At 37.1% G+C, this 19664-nt stretch overlaps 1 protein-coding gene across 1 annotated transcript in view; it reads right to left on the bottom strand.

Annotated features, from left to right (window-relative positions):
• Window positions 1–19664, bottom strand: part of LOC118271720 (probable G-protein coupled receptor CG31760) — a 91531-nt gene that overhangs the window by 7219 nt on the left and 64648 nt on the right. The window contains exons 3-9 of the mRNA XM_050693623.1: window positions 16536–16664; window positions 3397–3580; window positions 2383–2578; window positions 1738–1896; window positions 1295–1433; window positions 1078–1210; window positions 474–606 (exon numbers count right to left, since the gene is read on the bottom strand). Coding sequence (XP_050549580.1) covers window positions 474–606; window positions 1078–1210; window positions 1295–1433; window positions 1738–1896; window positions 2383–2578; window positions 3397–3580; window positions 16536–16631 — 1040 coding nt within the window. The 5' untranslated portion in view covers window positions 16632–16664. The remainder of the gene's footprint in view (window positions 1–473; window positions 607–1077; window positions 1211–1294; window positions 1434–1737; window positions 1897–2382; window positions 2579–3396; window positions 3581–16535; window positions 16665–19664) is intronic.

Here is a 19664-nt window from a genome sequence, read left to right as displayed (position 1 = left end):
ATAAATAAACAAAAAATGGCGCTGACGCAAATATTATTGCGTTTCGTTTTACATTAAAAAATATCTTCTTATTATTTTTTTTATTAGATTTCAATATTTTAGTATTGGACAAGCTAAATTCACTTAACTATGTATAATAAGTCATTTTTTATTATTATTTGTCATTTTTAATGTAATTATATTTACTTTTTGTAAATATTTATTGTGGCTGTACGATCGAATACCTTTGTAATTGACATCACAGATAAAGTAAAAAGTGAACGATACCTGTCAAAATGGCGTCAAAACACGTCAAATAGTACGAATATGATCGATTTTGATTATTTTTATTTTTTCTCGAAAACTATTTGTTTCCGACAATTGAAACTTTACATAGTTACTTTTTAGATATAAACCTTTTCAATAAAAAATTACGAGCTCAAAACTCCGCGTCCGGTAAAGTACAGTTTAGCTCTTTTTCGGCGTTTTCTTACCGGAATGGCCAGTTGTAAGTGGCGAGACACGGTTCCGGTCCCCGGCATGTTTCGCAGCCCGGCTGACATTTCAGACACTCGTAAGGCTCACTCCAGTTTTCTAGATCGTTTTCTTCGTATTCTTGGTAAGCCACTGGAAAGAAATCAGGTATGTATTTGATGTTTAGCTTTGGCAATCTTGGTAACTATCATTTGGTGGAGTTGAAATAACATCTGTACCTATATATAATTTAAATAAAGAAAACTTATTGGGTTAAAAGTTATAAAAACAGTCGAATTTCTTTAAACTATTGATGCTCAATCAAAACAAAACAGTAACTGAATTTTGACAGATTTAATTAGACATTTTAAACTTGTCAAAAATTTCAGATTTCTAACTGTCAATTTGTCAAACAGAGATGACAAATATTCTCATCAATTTTAATGATGACAAAAAATGAAGATCAACTTATTTTTTTTAATCTTAACGATTTGAAAAATAGAAAAATACTTAGTATAGAATAGTAGTGTAGTTACGTAAATGTTATCTTTCTAGGAGAAAGTAGATTTTTCACCACTATAAACTAAAATTATTCATACGAAAATCACGGCTATTTTGCAATACCTTCAACAAGGGATCCATTATATCCTTCACGGTGATGTGTCGAATAGTATCCGGGACGACATCGGCAAATATATGACCCTCGCGCCCAACCAGCATGTCGCACATTCATCTCTCTGTTTGGTTTGTATTCACACTAGACAAATAGACATATTGGATTTATGCACACAGCTATTATTATAAAGGAAACATTTAAATTCCAAGGCCTATGTGTACTTACGTAAGTAGTGTCGTTAGGGCATTTGTGTGTGCCGTGAAAAGAATATATTTGGTTATCATTATCATCTTCAGTATCTGCCTCGCACTGGTTAATTTCCAAACTCGATATGTCTATGTCTAGCGAGACGATACCTTTCAATCTGTAACAGAAAAATTAATGCCTTTGTTGCGTTTAGTGAGTAAAGTGCCTACATGCACGACCGAAGACTTTATTTTTTGTTTACGTAACCATATTTGATTCAGATTAAGTAACTGAATCGGGTATGTTTTTATTCTAGGCTGATGATAGTTTTTTTAAAGACGATAGTTCTCACTCCCGCCTGCATTGACCGCGAGCAAACAGCGCAGTCAGCAAAGGGTTGAGTTGTCCAAACGCTATCGGTTGACGTGCACGTGACGAGTTATGTAAAAGGCCAAATAACTGTTTTCAACCACAAAACTCACCCTCGCACTGTTGCAACAGGCACGGTATAGGACAATAACCATCGTTTGGCTTCGCAGCTGTAGTATGGATACGTCCACCAGCCTTCCATTGTTTCACCAGGTGGCGATGGCATGAACTTCGGAGACCGGAGCGTTTCTATTTCATGTGCTGACTCGTACCTGGAATTTAAGAGGGTGGAAAGTGATAAGAGTGAGTTTGATAGCATATGAGGCATTAGGTACTTATTTAAAGGTTTTAAGGATCTATATCTATCTCATAGAAAACCGACGTGAAAAAACGTTTGCTATATTTCGTTTTGTGAGTGAGGTAACCGGATGCTCAATTACTCCCTTCCCAAATCCCGATTCCTCAACAACCTTTAGATTCCTAACCCCCAAAAGGCCGGTAACGCACTTGTGACGCCTCTGGTGTTTCGGGTGTCCATGGGCGGCGGCGATTGCTTACCACCAAGTGATCTATCTGCTCGTTTACCGGCTTAAACCATAAAAAAGAAGATGTAATCCAAGGTTTCGTTATCAGCAGGCATTAAAAATCGTTGTGCAGAAAATAAAACAAAAGATAGACATTTTCTGTACGTTACCTAACTACAGTTCGACTACATTGTCTAAGATTGTAATCTATAGCCAACGTCTTACTTTACTCACCAAGGATATTCAGGATCCGGTGGCTTTTCCAACTGCGGGGACACTACAGCAATAGGGTCAGCGGTGCCATATCTCGCCCAGGCTACTGCACTGTTCACCACTCCATCAGATCTTAAGGCCAATGCCCTTGCCCCTACTGCTCGCTCCGCAGGACTTGTTCCCAGCACCAGGCCTTGTGATACTGCCATTAGCACTTCTATAAAGGAATAAATCATATTTGGTAACGTAAAAAGCTCTCTTTTATTGCTGAAGTGAAAGAGTTTTCGTCAGTAAAGTTGGGTGCGAGATATATGTTATAATAAAGGAGATTGGCAGGTGACACTTATTATTTTATTTGTATAGAAATTCAACAAAATAATTGAATTTTTATGGAACTTTGGAAGTCTTTGTAAAATTCTGGATTTACTCAAGCGTTTTTACTTTTTCACCAAAAATATATTAAACAGTTAAAGTGAAAGTTGGAGCGTGTCGCAATTTTCCTTAAAATCTTTCGTTAAATTCGGTTCCATTTGTTTGATTTCTAGGGTCGTGAATTAATTTAACAGCGGGCGCAGAATCAAATCAAACAAAATTGTTTACGAGTTGACGGTCGCTTTTACCCTTTGTTGAACGATTGTTTATTGAGACTTCTTCGTAGGTACCGAAAATTCCGATTTTCGTATGAGGGTAGTTCTTCAGAGACAAAATTTTCGATGTCTATGGGAATATTTCGGTAACTATTTAAAAGCAGGCATTCAATAGATTTTGACTTATTTTCACTCGGTTTTACTCTTATTGATTTAAAGACATAAGTCTTCACGACTTACCTAGGTGTCTATCTTTTCTTTTAAATTAACCGATATGGGCGGAGTATACCATTAATAAGGATTATGGCAAGAACACCTCGTTTATCATTTCTCCTGTTTTCAGGGGATTAGCAACCATATGATTATGTCATTGTGCCCATTTTAGCAAACTGGTTTTTTCACACACTATTCAGCTTGATCTTTTTTTCAAATCTTTAGACCCAATTACCTGCAGATTCCAAGCCTAGTTGATGGAGTAGGTTAGCAGCGAGATCAGCCCTGGCTCTTGCAGTGTCCCACCGCGCCGCGTGCAGTGGTGCCCGCAGCCGCCCATACCGGTGTGTGACACACAGCGCTCCTGTCGCACCGGTAGCCACTGCATGCACCAGACGAAGTGACGATTCTACTTCTTCCTATGAAGAAGGAATAAGGTGGTTAGTGTTGGTTGTGATGGTTTTGTAATCTTACTTGTCGATGCAAAAGTAATTTTTTTAACCTTTTATTTATAATCATCTGAACCGAATTTGAATTTGCTTACTAAAATAGATCTGATAGTTCAGAACTATTATAAATTCTCATAATCCACTTTGCAAAACCTCATAAAATAGACGGTTTGTTTTCCAAAGAAATTAACGGATAGCTATTGATTTATTAGAAAATTTTAGTTCGGAAATTTTGGGTCCGAAAAATAAGACGAAGTTGCTCTGTTGCTACCGTGAACAAATAACTCATGCCAGGCAAGAGTTTGTTTACTTGAGAAGTAAATTGTTCAAGAACCAAGGGTAGGTTCCATCTGACGGGTCGTTTACTAATTTATTTACGTTACTTTGTCAAACCTTAACTTTTTTAAGTGTTACAGGGGAATGCAATTTGGGATATTTCTTAATGAGCATGTCTAAAGTTGAAGAAATGTGTTGTGGTTTCCTTGCTCGTTAATCTTCGGTTTGGGAAGATATGTGGAACATTTTGCGATCTTTCTGTTTTACTTTTGGGCAAGTAAGATTGTTTGTATGTGTAGAATGGAGTCAGGCGTTATTTTGCGGAAATCCATGTTACACTACAATACAATTTTTAGACACGATACGCAAAAAAACACTCGACATGAGCTTCTGTGTTGCACCTCTGCTGCATGAGTATTTAATTGCGGGCGGGAGGGTGGTGCTGCACACCGCATGCTGAAAATACATCTACAAGCGGAATAAAAACTAAAAAAATATTGTACTGTTAGTGAAAATTGTATGTTCTCTAGACATAGTATTTCAATGTGATTGCAATAATACTGCAACTGTTCTGCCCGATTGCCTTTTGCAGTAGATCTGGGGGCACGGCAGTGCCCGCCAAGTCGAGCAAAAAAATCAGCGGCACGGCCGTACCATCCTTTTCTCGAAGCAATTCGGGCCTTTTTCGACCCCCTATAATTCGGTTGTGGATAAAGCAAGAAACCTGAATCTTCAGTAACTAATCCGGCATTGTATAAACACGGAATATTTAAAATTTCAGTCAATTTGAACCAGTAGTTTAAGAATGACAACTTGTTAAAGTTTCTAAATTTTGTCACTCACTGACTCACCGATCATCAAAAGTCCAAGGCACTTCTAGCAGACTTAGAAGCTTCATATTTGGAATACATATAGAGTTTAGTGTGTTAATCATGGGAAAACTTAAATATTTTGTAATTTCGGTCCAGTTTTCCAAATACACCAACTGCATCAATAACTTTGTAATCCCATATAAATATATGGGATTACAAAGTTATTTATGCAGTTGGTGGTTGGTGGTGGTTATAAATTTAATAGGTGTAGATAGGTACCTACCATATGAGGCAAGGGAGGGGGTATAGGGTGGGTAAGGGTGTGTTTAGCCCATGAAACTGAACAACATTATTACTTGTAAAATGGTCGACGTAATGAAAAACACATGATTGGACATGTCTTGAAGTACGAAAATCTAATAAAACAATATATTATAATTTAAATCTGTTATATATAAATTGTTAGCGCGACTAGCCTCCTTACAGACAGACTGGCCTCTATTTTACTCTATGACTGACAAGCAAAATATACGCCAAAATGACAGAACAATGAAATGTGAATGCCTTCGAGCGAGCGGCAGCCGCACGCATACGTGCGAGCGCCCTCATGCTGTTCGGATGTGCCTCGAAACCTAACCTATAAGTTTGCGATTTTCATTTATAATTTCGATTGATAAATGAAAATCGCAAACTTATAGGTTAGGTTTCGAGGCATTTACGACTTTATTAATTACATTTACGACTAAAAGGCTTGCTCATTAGTTTACTGATATTATTTGCTTACGATTGGGATGTTGTTTGGTTAATTTTAAGGAACTTACATAAATACCTTAGTCTTCAAATATAATTACTTAATAGTGTCGGTCGAAATAACGAGACCAAAGTTACGTTTAAGTATTAATTGTATTCTTACATCTTGCATATCTACCAGTACTAGTAGTCGCAATGGATTCGGAAATACTGTACTCTGTGTCTACTTGAAGGACCTTCTGTCTTAAGGTGACTTGGATATCGCTTGATTTGATTATTAGTATGTATCACACTACACAGCACGACGGGCCAGCGACCAACAGGAACGAGAGTTTCAATCGCGTGAGGCGCGAGAGACTAAAGAATCTAATATAATATTGTAATATTCATTTTGTTTTCATGCGATGTCCAAGTCGATCTATTTGTTTAAAACGTTAAATATTTTTAATATTGGCATGATAATAACTTATGTAATAACTTAAGACAGAAGGTCCTTCAAGTAGACACTAAATAGATTAACCGACTTGGTATTACATGGATCTCACAACTTTTGACGGTAGAAAGACTGAGCTGCGAGACTTGGGTTTTTTACAGGATGTTTTTGATGGGATTATATCTACTGCTAAAGTAATGATATAATGCCTACGGAGATTACCGATTATGAGGACAGAATCGATGAATTGTACCTAATCGATTTTATATGACAGACACACTGATATTGCTTTGTAAAAACCTAACACAAAGCCATCAAATCCCAAAGGCACTTGAAAAGAGCACAAAAACATAATTCCCATCCAACTTTAATTCAAATTACATTTTTCCATTTGAAACATGTTTAACATATCCTGTGAGATGTCCAACGAAAACTCGTTTACGAATTTAAATTCAACTTGTTGAATATTTTTGTGAAAAGCTCTTTTAATAACACACAGCGGTATTCATTTCGTCGCTCGCCCGTCAGCAAAAAGGTTACATTTGCAAGTTTTGCAACAGCGGGATTCCTAATTACAGAACAGGGATAGCACGATTCATCTCTGTTGGCATTTCAACAATAAAATATGAGACAAACATATTTCTCGGTGTTCCGTAACGAAAGATTTGGTCGTCACAACGTTAATTCCATTAAGGGATCATCCATAACTTGATTGGAAGTACGGAGCAACAAATAATGTAATTATTTTTCTATCACTGTGATGAGTCTTTGTGCTGTCGTATAGAATAAAACTTCAATACATAATAATGGTGGTTTTTTCCACTTTACGCTATAGAAAAACAAATCGATCTTCAATAAAATTGTAAGAAAGGAGGTCAATTGTGTTGATCAATTGTTTTCTAATAAACTAATTTTTTGTTTGATTGAGGGTGCTTTTTTTCTTCCAGAGATGTGGTATAAACGTTGCTGTGGATGCGTTTGGATTCCACTAATCATATACACTTGTAAACATAAGTTAGCACTGGTGGAAACGGATTCAGCTAATCTATGCTCTTTATATGGAAAGATGCATGCTATGGATGTGTGCTATGAATGGCTTCACTACTCTCGATACATCGTATACTTGAGGCGCGTATTTTCCTCGTATAGCTACATATCTTAATTTCAGTGGAAACGGTAGGTTCACAGCTTAGCTATTACATTTTTGTACTAAAGCTACATAGCACATTTAGCGGAAAAGGACCCTAAACTAGAGACACTCAATACTTGCAGTATCAAGTGACCACACTATTTACGAAGCTATGTTAACGAAGGTACCATACTACCCTAGCTAGAGTAGATTACCGTTCTAAATTTTCTCTAAGCGTATTCGAGCAGCCTTTGTTACGAAATTTCCCACTTACTGACCAAAATCATATCAGCCTTCGCCAGATGCAAGGACATTAATTACATAAGTATATAGCTATATGTGTAGCTAGTAACCGGGTTCCATGATGGTTTAGAAGTAGGTATGTATGTATCATCTATATCTATACTAATATTATAAAGCTGAAGAGTTTGTTTGTTTGTTTGAACGCGCTAATCTCCAGAACTACGGGTTCGATTTGAATAATTCTTTTTGTGTTAAATAGTGCATTTATCGAGGAAGGCTATAGGCTATATAACATCACGCTATGACCAATAGGAGCCAAGCAGAGCGGGTGAAACCGCGCGGAAGTAGCTAGTCTCATATAAACTGAACGGCTTAGCTATTTAACTCCTGGTTTGCTGGAACGTAGTGCTAAACGAGACACAATGTATTTTTATAATGTCTCATATAGTGGGTGACAAGAAGCTAAGTCACATGATTAAATTGTGTTGCACTGGTAATCATTCACAACGACGACATATAGAAATGTAGGTACCTCTATAAATGTACATCTGCTTTTCTTTAAAGAGCTGAGCAGAAGTGTGACAAAATTATTAGTCCTATTGATATCCGTTAGAATAGGGTTTTTGATGGTATATAAGTAGTAAACGAACAAACGGGTCACCTGATGGTAAGCAATCACCACCGTCCATGGACACCTGAAACACCAGAGGCATTACAAGTGCGTTGCCAGCCTTTTGGGGGTTAGAAATTTAAGGGTTGTTGGGGAATCGGGAATTGGGAAGGGTAATTGGATCTCCGCTAACCTCACTCACAAAACACAACAAAAACAAAATAAAGGTCGAGTTGAACACTAGAGAAGTTGAGAGACTCAATAACGAATTAGAATTATACATACATAGATACTAATACCCATCTAATAAGTATGCATGCAACGTCACGTCTTTTATCCCCGAAGGGGTAGGCAGAGGTGCTTATTACGACACGTAATGCCGCTATAGGTACAATGTACACCCACTTTTCACCATTTGTGTTATAAGTCCTATGTAATAGGGGGTGAGCCTATTGCCACATACTGGACACAATTCCAGACTCCGTGCTACCACTGTGAAATTTTCGGAAACCGAAAAAAGCCCAGTAATACTTTGCCCAACCCGGGAGTCGAACCCGAGACCCCTTGTTCGGCAGTCGCACTTGCGACCACTCGACCAACGAGGCAGTTTAGTGCCATCTAATAAGCTACATATAAAATAAAAATATAGCCAATAACTGCACGCAATTGATATAGATTGAAAATGACATCGATGCGGAAGACAAACATGGCAACCGCGATCCCTTTCAATCAATTAAACAGAGTGCTGCTAATCGTTATTAATAGTCTATTTGTGTTGTATCACCACTACATGTTGTGTGTTATTATAAAAGGGAATTTATTTAGTTGGCTATTATTAATTTAGCTAATGATCTTTATAGCAGATTAGCCAGGGATTAACTAGAGACCAGTAGCAACGCTCTTTGATAAACCTGAACTATTTTAAACTGTGATCTTCCACCCATCTTTCTGGGATTATGCCATGTAGGAGAAGCCAGTAAACGTATATGGGCTGAGCATCTACATTGATTCGATTCCCGTTATATTTTTTATGGGCTAATCCGGTAAACGAGTAGACGGATCACATGATGGTAATTGGTGCCGCTCGTGGATTTTCGAAACACCAGAGGTATTACAAGTGCGTTGCTGGCCTTTCGGTTTGTGGATCGTTGGGGATTCGGGTATCGGGGAGATTGTAACTGGTAAGGTAATGGTTACTACGGTAACCTCACTCACACGACGAAACACAAAGCAAACGTTGTTTCATGTCAGTTTTCTGTGAGGCCTATTCGTGCTGAACATGGCTCTTTCACAGTTAAGTTTGTTTTTCTTAATTTTGTCAGACAAACCATGGGCATGGTGGAGTCACTTCAATAACACCAATTACGTTATGTTATAACTTGGTAAGGGTAAGTCAAGCTTTTCATAAGCAAGTAATTACTACGTAATTTCTCCTTCGTTGTACTTATTACACGTGTCAGTTTAATTAACGCAGAAAATTGGTAAGTGATTGCTTAAAATGGGCCACATTTGTTGCTAACGAGTTTCCAAGGAACCGCATTATCTGCTGCTGCTACCCTTCATTATCTATTATTTTATTACTTTGATACTGTTATGGGTTCAGTTGTAGTTTAATATGGTGTTATCATCATAACCAGTGAGAGTATAGCGTTTACTGCTGGATTCTGGGCCTCCTCTGCATAAGAGAGGTTGCCATCGTCCCTACGCTTGGCTGGTGATTTGGAGATCGTAGTTTCAAAAATGTCGTCTATTAGAAACCCCTGCTGCCGGATCTTTTTATAGGGATAAGGCGGTAAACAAGGACACGGATCACCTGATGGTAAGCAATAGGCGCTGCCCGAAATAAAAGTGCGTTGGCTTTTTGGGAGTTAGAAATTTGAGCATTGTTGTGATTCGGGGATTGGGGAGGTGGGTAATTGGGCCACTCACACATCGAAACACAACGCAACCGTTGTTTTACGACGATTTTGTGTGACGGGCCTTGTATCTCCCCGGTCTCTCTATATAAACTCCAGTTGAATTGGCCCATTCGTGCCGAAGCATGGCTTTCCCACACTTAAATTTCTATCAAAAGTGAAATCCCTTATTAAAGTCTCCTCTTGTGACACTAGCCGAAGGAGTAGTAGTAGTGAATGTGTTCTATTATACCATCATCACATGGCTGCAACTAAGTTTACATAACACTATTTTATCCTGTGCACGATTTCAAAAAGCATTTAGCAGGAACGTTAAAAACATAAACAAGCCCATATTTTCTGTATGTATGTTTACCGTTTAAACTTATACTCATTTTACTTGGTTCTTAGTTGATAGGTACTTTTATTTTCAAAGGTAGCTTACTTTTATAGTAGAAATTTAAAACTTACTACGAAAATGTTTGAAATATCAGAACTCTCCCCTGAGACCTCATTAAAAGCGATATTACACTTTTCGTGTTTAATAATTAGAGAATTCTCATATTTCAAGAGTTTGTTAACGCTGTGTGTTAACCCGCCCATGTTATTGGTAAGGTCGATGTATTATTTTAATTTTTGCACTAGACATTTTCCACGGCTTCACTCGCTTCGAAGCTGTTCTGAAATCTTATTACGAATGGACGTAGTGTAAACTGTCGGGTTTAATCTTGCTTCTGAGTTTGTTTCGGCATTTCTTTTCAGAGTAGTCCGTTAGGAAATGCCGACCTCATCTAGATTTTTTTTATATAATTATATTTTTTTGTTTTTTCATTGTATCAGGCAAAACGTTTTGCTTCCCATTAAAATATGTTCTTAACTGTTTTATTTTAATACTTGTAGAGTAGCCGTAGTCAGTGTTAGAGAGACAATGAATATGCATGTAACAACTACATAATTGCAATTAAAAAGACGTGCATATTGATTGTTCTCTATTTAATTTAAACTCGTCGATCGGAGAAGCTGCATTAAATCGCCATCAGATATCGTGTAGAGTATTGAGAAGCCTTAGTTTAAGTAGGGGGAGGAAGATTGTAATGCTGAAGTTATTTAGATTGATACAGAAAAACATAGCACATCAAGCTAAGGGTGCTTTTTCACTAGAGATGTGCGACGGAAATATATCGTGCGAGGATGTTTACTTGTGCTGTGAAAAAATGTGGGGATTTCCAAATAAGCTGTACAGTGAAAATGTGCCTACGAGGGTGTGTAGCGGAGCTGTGAAAATTCAGATTAAGATGTGGTACGAGTAGGTATGCGTTGCATATCTATTTTGCGCACTTCTACTTCCAACAAATTCTGTGTGTGGTCTGGCTGGTATAGTAGGTATGCGAAAACCTCATAACACATCCTTCTCAACGCTAATCCCTCGTACACATCCCTCGCACATACCCTTGTTTTGTATGCCGTTTCTACTAGAGGCTCTGAGAACAGCGAGCAAGCGTAGGTTTTTAGTCAGTAAGAGTCTGACACTCCGTCTCGCCTCGCCCAAGGCGGGAGAAGTAATTGGATGATTTTTCCCACTTAAAAAAGGTGTTTGTAGTAGTCTTGCTGAGCAATATCTTACACTTAGTAAGAGCACTACTGTCTTTTAATTACTTTTTAATTATAAATCAGTAGTAGTGCTAGAATTTTCCTTTGCAATTGCATTTATTTAAACAGCTGTCTTTCTTTCCACGTCCAGTTGAAGTTTAATTATTTATCTTTGTGAATTTCCTCGAATGTCCAGTGAATCTCTTCAGTCTTTACGTTTTTAACATTACTAAGTGGGATTCTTTCTGTGTTCGAATAGGGCAACTGACCCGGTTGTGGCCATCGACCCCTTTGTGGCCATTTGGGCCTTCAAATATTTATAACTAAAGCATGGACAAATAAATTACTCTGTGATGTACAGTATTTAAAATATTGAATATTGGAGATACTGATACCGTTGGCAGCTTTGATGTGTCAAACTTCACTTCGATGCAACAAGTCATTTTTTTTAGTTGAGGATGAAATTGTTAAGATCTTAACAAAAAGGCTAAGGCGAGCGGGTGAGGATTTGGGTTTTTATTTTTTAAATCTTTGCTTATTGTTTGGATGTTTATGTTAATACTACATGAAGAATATATTTTCTAAGTGAAACTAAAGTTATTTTGTCGCCATATGTTTCTGAAGTGAGGTTTTTAGAAGGTGGCCACTAATGGAGACAAAATTATGAATTTCTCCATCTTTGGCCACATGGCTGGCCAAAACTGGTGTACATAGACACTCCACTTCTTCCCCTTTATTTTATCGTGACTTTTTTTTCCTTGGCTCTACATATCAACTAATACATATTTTTCATTTTCAGAGATGCAATAAATTGCCTTCACACAAAGGGGAGGTCAGTTTACTTTGCAGCTTTTACCAACGTCATATAAATGTTGATCTCTTTATTAGTAAGTCAAATTAAAGTGAAGTAATAATATTTCATATTTTCCAAACTAAATAAAAATCATTGTTTGTAAAATGTCCAATTTAATAAATAAATTTTAATTACTTTTATAGTATATTTTGATGGCCAGAACTGGCACACGACCGTGGCCAGAAATGGCACGAATCTGGCCAAAAATGGCACAAACTCCCTTTTTTTTTCTTTTTTATACATTTATTTTTCTATTGGACGTTCTTTAAAAAAAGGGTTTTCTTAGGCAAGGTTAATACATGTTAAATGACTTTTTACAAGAAATATGTTCGTGATAACAAAAACTACAAGTTAAGAAAGCCTCAAAGTCGATAAAATTCTTAAAGTGGCCACAACCGGGTCACTTACGATATAAACAATACCTTTGAGGACCAAAATGAGATTTTTTCCGATTACTTAATTTTGTACGTTGGATTATTAAATCGTGAGTGTTACATCGTGGTGGCCTGGAGGTTTATTACGTCCGCTTCTCATGCATGAGAGTGCGGGTTGAAAACCTACCAACGGCAACTTTTTCAGAGACACCACTGACAAACGGTGAAGGAAAACATCGTGAGAAAACTTTGGCTTATGACTCCTAATTAATTAAAAGTTTAAAATCGCCAACCCGCGTTGAGCAAGCGTGGTTAATATTCAAACCTTCTATGTGAGAAGAGGCTTTTGGTCACTGGCCACTTATAGGCGGATGATGTGTCTCAAATACTTTCTTGTCCAAAATACTATGAAGGTGTAGTATCTGTATCTGTAAGTCTTGCTAGTAATTTCTTAGTACCTCTATTAAGCACCTACGCATAATTAAAACAATGCCTTGTTACTTACAAGTAATACAATGAAAGCCAATCCGTTAATGAACGAAACGCTTTTCCATTTACTATTTTCCACAAAATATTCAGTGATATTGGATTTCCCATCCACGAGCTTAGCTCTGGATGACAACCGGGATGTTGACGTTTGCTTTTATATCTCCTATAGTGGCCCAGAGGATAATGTTACTTACGGCTAGTTGTTTTGAGCAAAAGCATCTTTGTCGAACGTCGGTAGAATAAATTAGTGGGGGTCTACAAAAATTCTAGTTGTAACAGAATTGAATTAACAAGAAAATTATAGATAAATAAATAAATAATAAAATGAATAAATAAATAAATGATTCAAGAGAGTGCTTTTAGAGAAATTTTCTGGAACCCGAAAATAAAATCTATGAGAATAGTTTGTTTTGTATCAAATTTGAAATCTCTTGATAGGCAGTTGCATTTGAACATAATAACATAGCCGTGGAAAATTTTGTGTTGAATCTGTCTAGTATTAGCAATAACAGGCACAATACAATCACACATGTTACGTGCAATATTCATAGCAACGTGTTATTGCGAAATGCAGACTGACGACTGACGCAAATCACTGTGATTGGACCGGTAATGCTGGAGCCACACTATAGCGCTGATCTCAATTCGTCCTCCGCCCGGTCTCGGCTTGGTAGAAATTTATACAAAAAAAAAAAGATTTAACAGGACCTAAACTCTTAATAATAGTATAAATGCCTCCATTGTTTCTTGTATAATTGTATGAGACACTAACTACACTCACACAGTTTCACCCGCTGTTTAAATCCTATAGTTTGTAGCGTGATGTGATTTGACCTTGATTCAAGTCATTCTTGATAAATAGATTATCCAATGTAGAAACATTTTTAAATTTAAACATGTAACTAGCGCGTTCAATCAACCAAACAAATTAATAACCTCTTCAGCTTTTTAATACCAGGCCGAGACTGGACTGAGGACGAATAGTAATCGGCAGTTAAGTGTGGCTCTGTCCTAACGATCGCCTCGTTCCCAATGAGGCTGGTGTTGCGTATAATGCGTGTATACTCCATCTACGCCTTCAATGGTTCATCGAGTTTGCGTCAATAAAATATTATTATAACCGCCGAGGGGTGCGTTCTTCAAAATAGGTATAAAAGGGATGTTTATACAACATCCTTGAATGTCTACTGATGAGAGATCTGTATTTTTATGTCAAGATATTTTTGTAAATCTTTTGCTTCTTTTTCAAAGTTCGTAGTATTTAGTTTCTGTTGGTCTGGTTTGTTTTTTTTTTATGGTATAAGCTCGTAAACGAGCATATACGAATCACTTGTGTGGTGAGCAATCGCTACCGCCCATATGCGCCCGAAACACAAGAGGCGTTACTAGTGCGTTACCGGTATTTTGGAGGTTAGGAATTTTAGGTATGAATTGTACCCTTTACATACCTAAGTATTTTATTATTCACTATCGTAACTGATGAAAACTTGATATTCAGTATCAATATCGGCTTAGTTACCACTATAACAAGCTGACGTTACATGAATATCAAAATTAACAATTATGTAACCTATACTAGTAGTTTCTATGTAATAATTTCTGTTTTAACTAGGTATATAGGGAAACAAAGCTAATATAACCTGAATATAACGTTCACCTCATATTTGAGGTTTCAAAATTAATTGGAACGCTACATACAAACATAAACGTAATTTTGATGGAATTGGTTCACTATCATTATACAAGCCGCTACCGTACTGTTGCTGTGTACTATGTACTGTGCCGTAGGCAGTAATAGGCTCCTTCCTCAATGTAAACTGATTTTATGAAGATGTTTATTGTGACAAACAAGATCAAGTATTCCTTATTTTTATAATATTTTCCTATAATAACAGCCTCCACTCGAATTATATTCCTAACCCACTTATGTCCATGGGTAGCGATTGCTTACCATCAGGTGATCAGTCAGTTCGTTATTCGGCTTAAACCATAAAAAATATGATGTGAGTAGATGTCATGACTCATGAGTATCATGACAATCTCATAGGTATATTGGATTTTTCTAATGCAACTGCACCTTTTTCAATCCCATTTAGTAACAGCGAGTATCCCACGTGTTTTAAAACCTTGATGTCAATATGATGGCTTTATAATTAAAATGGCTGTAGCTGCGTCGGCTGGTGACACGTATAGCCGTAACCCAATTTTAAGCTTTTTCGAATGAACGACGCGACGTCGAGTTTTAATGGCGATGCACGTGAAAATGGGACTCTCATATTTTTTAACTGACTTACGCTGCATTTTTTGGTTCATGACATTTCCATTTATTTTTATGGTATAAGCCGGTAAACGAGCTGACGGGTCACCTGGTGGTAAGGAATCGCTGCCGCCCATGGACACCCGAAACACCAGAGGCGTTAGAAGTATGTTACCAGCCGTTAAGGAGTTAAGAATTTTAGGGTTGTTGGGGAATTGGGGATTGGGAAGGGGAGTAAATGGACGGTGACTTCACTCACACAACGAAACACAACGCAAGCTTTGTTTTACGTCGAAATACTAGTGGACTAAGGTCTTCCTCTTTAGAAAAGGTTTTCTATAATCCCCTCACTTGGCAGGCGGCTTAGGCATTGCAGACGAGTCAAAAAAAGATAAAAGGATCCTGGTGCTCGTTCCTTAGTCGTAGTTTTTGGTTGTAGTTAGAGGCTATGGTTTTAATAAGAACAAAAGTGTTTGTTGGATGATTCTATCCTAGGAAACCAACCCTTTACTAGAATAATATGTTGTAACCTACTTCCATTTATCCAAAGTTCAATAGGATTTACGTTTTCTTAGAGGGAACGATCAATATATTGTATCCAGTGCCGGACCGAGGCCGAGTTTACAACGGAACATATGCTACAATATGGCGCACCTTATTTAAATAATTTCTTTATTATTTTGCATTTTAGTACAAAGGAAAGTTCCTCTTTTGGAAAATGTATAATGTGGTTTCTTCATCGACCTGCAAGGAGTTTTCTTTCAATGTTTTAAAATGCTAGTTAATTAAGTAGTACTTAGTTGTTCAGGACAAAAAGTGATAGTTACTGCCACAAGAGCTATTATGTTGATAAATAGAACTGTGTGTCCAACTATTCAAGCTTGCGCCCAATTTGTTAATGTGCATAACTACCTCTGAACACAAAAAGGAAGTATGTTCTGTGGTAGCTACACTGGAGTAAACAGTAAAGTTCCTTTGCTTTATGGAGCTCTTTCGACGGGTCAGACTTTTCCTTACGAAAAATACCCTATTGTTTCGTCTTCTATGAGGCGTTAGGTGTTTAAAGTAGAGGCGATCTGGGTCTGTTCATCAGATCACGAATTAGGAATAGTTTAACACATTGAACACCACGGTGGTCACCGGTGACCGACGTTAGCGGAGGATTTGCCTTCAACAGTTTTCTATTGGCAGTCAAAGACTTAAGCTTAACATACCCGGTAGGTGGTAGTGTTGGCAGCATCGGTGGGTGGCAGGGACAGCAGCGCGAAGGGCAGCAGCAGCGCACTGGACATGCGCCGCGGCCCCCCCATCACTGCGCACCATTCGCGCGCGCACGCGCCTTCCTGGAACAAAATTGTACCTTATAATCTTCATTTCAGCTGTTAGGCCTATTTCCTATAGTCATAAAATATCTGAACAATTATTTGCTCGATTTTGGTGATCCTGAAATGGAGGCCGTGCTCCACGATTGCACCTATTTTAATAGGTTTAAGCGACAAAATACTGAACAAACGATTTGAAGTTAAGGGGAAAATTAATACTTTATTTAGTCGCGCATGTCCAAATCCCAAAGCCCTTTCTTGGCTTCCTACCCATGTAATACCATACCGTTTCGAACCCAAATAAATACACAGTAAATAAACACTGCAATAATTTTATATTTTACTATGTAGATCAAAATGCAATTTGATATGAATACCATTACCATATAAGTTCTATCCGAAACAAACCACATAAATGTATGGAATGGACATCACACATAAACTTAAAATAAACTGATACCTACAAATATTCAAACAATAATATACACACGAAATATTATTGGACAAACAGCTAAACGAAGTTCAAGGCAATAGCGAACTTCAGCGCCTGTCACAAAAGTGAAACGGAGCTCTTGTAATAAAATTGAGCCTTCTATTTGGGAAACAACACCCACACAAATGGTAGAAGAATAAGATATTTTCATGTGTGATTGACGGCTTTACTGGGAGAATATAATAAGTGTGTGTACAGGGGAATTATTGAACTATCTTCGTCACTCTTTGTTGGCTTTGAAAGGTGTTATTAATTTATATTGATACGTTTATTATGCTGAACATCTGCTCCTATTACTGCATTATCTAAAGGTAGGCTTAAATTATGTAGATTGTGATTCGATTTAGTATTGTTAACTACAAATCACGGTTTACTCAACGCATATAAATCAACTGCGGTTCGTTAGCGTCGCTAAAACTCCAGAACGGCTGGACAGATTTGGATAATTTTGGTCAAGTTAAGTCAAATACACCGGGAAGGCACTTTTGAACGTCAAAGCAAATATTACAATATAAAGAAAACAAAATGTGTAATCTGTCGGTTTCAGTCCTCTAGGTGAAGTTACTATTGCTCGATTCAAAGTGTTAGATTCCTATGGAGAAGAACGAGCAAGAAACTCCATTGTATACTCTTTTTCAATTAGGCTCACAATAAAATTCTTGGATACATTGTTTCGTTGGTTCAGTTATGTGAGAACAATGTAACACCAATATAATCCGTCAAAGAGATCGAAAAAGATAATTATTATATGAAATTGATTACATCCAAAAACGCAAAACGGTGATAATAGTGCCGGTTTACGAAGAAATTATTGCTCAAGGTTGTTTGTTGAACAAGTAACTATAATGTTTATTCACGTACAGTTTGTTATTTCATTGTATTTATTCAAGGGAACAATAAACAGACTATGTTGTTGTGATCGACGATAAAATTGTGTAACTTTTATGTCTATTTTTCTACGAAGCAATTCTATGACATATACATATTATACATACATGACATATACATAATATATGTATGTATCGTCACGTTCTTTATCTCCGAAGAGGTAGTGGTGCATATTACGGCAGTAACTGTACAATATACACTTAACATCAAATAATTTTTATACTAACATTTTTGAAGTAGGTATTATAGAAGAAAATATCTTAAATGAGACAATAAAGCGAAAACAAGAAATGGATAACAATTAAGAGTACAAAGGCGGTCTTATCATTGCAGATGCGATCACTATCAGCTAAGTAATGTTTTCCATTAACATAGAATATTTAATTATCCTAGCATAGAGAGGGATTGAAAGAGCGAAGATCTTCTCTCAAAACTTGTAAGTGTCTTATTGTTAAACCAAATTTTCAGCAGAATCTGATACCTTATGTCTATTTTCTAACGACATACGTATTATACTTTTATTATTTCTTGTCCATTCACTGGCTTAAACTGAAAGAAAAACCTTACAAACGGAGGTTTATTAAAAAAAGGTCTTCTGATACCCTCGCATTCAATCCCTCTGAACAAATATTTGTCTAACGCAGACAGTTGATCAGTCCGTCTGTTTGTGAGTCCAGTGCGGAGGGTAGCCTTTTAAAAAGAAGCTGTTAGTTCATCAAACATAGGGCTGATGCCTGATCCGGAGCTGCGGACTACCTAGCGGGTTTACCGGGGCTCCGGTTCAAAAAGCAGGAGTAGGAACGGGGTGGTTTTTAGTCAGTAAGAGTCTGACACTACTTCATCAAACATTATGTGAATGACTATAAACTCCTCACTAATCTATCAAGGATTAAATGTTATGATAGTTTACATACATAACTTTGTTCCCTAACTCCCAATTTTGGCCATTAAGCTGGGATGATGTTGTATCAAATTACCCAAATCAACAAATCTTGGATGGACCCTGAAACGGGATCAGATTTATCGCTCCCTAGAATATCAAATCATATTGCGTTGTAATCTGAATTAAAGGGTTCGTTTTGAATTTTGAATTTGTTTAGTTTATCTTGTGATTTTAAGCCGAGCGAAAATTTCGAAGGTAAAGGGAATTTCAAACTTTGACAATACTTTCTTTCTTCATCGTTCTTTCTTTTGAAAAACTTTACCCCACACTAGAATTTTCTCCTGTATCGTGGGTGCGTTTACAAACATACAATTTCATATGCACAAGACATCCAGATCCAAAACAACAATTTGCGGATCACACATACATTTGGTCCGTGTGGGAACCGAACCTGCTACCCGTAACACCACAACTAGTTGCCTGTGTGCTGTCAAACTTTGATAGTAAATAGGAAGATTTTTTGGGAATTTGGTCTTAAATACCATTGTGGTCTACATGATGTTTTCGACTATTGGATAGAAACTAATTAGCTCAACACCGTTAGCCCATTGCATGAGACTCGATAACCGATTATAAAATACACGATAATATGATAATAAAATACCACACAAAAACAATTCTAGAAAACAATAACAAAGTCTAACATAAAATTTACCATTAGATAACATTGTAAGAGGTGCTGTGGCAAATTAAAAGA

The sequence above is a fragment of the Spodoptera frugiperda genome, chromosome 5, assembly GCF_023101765.2.
Source record: "Spodoptera frugiperda isolate SF20-4 chromosome 5, AGI-APGP_CSIRO_Sfru_2.0, whole genome shotgun sequence".
Classification (NCBI taxonomy): Eukaryota; Metazoa; Arthropoda; class Insecta; order Lepidoptera; family Noctuidae; genus Spodoptera; species Spodoptera frugiperda.
Note: the sequence above shows the minus strand (reverse complement) of the source record. Positions and strands in the feature narration are given on the sequence as shown.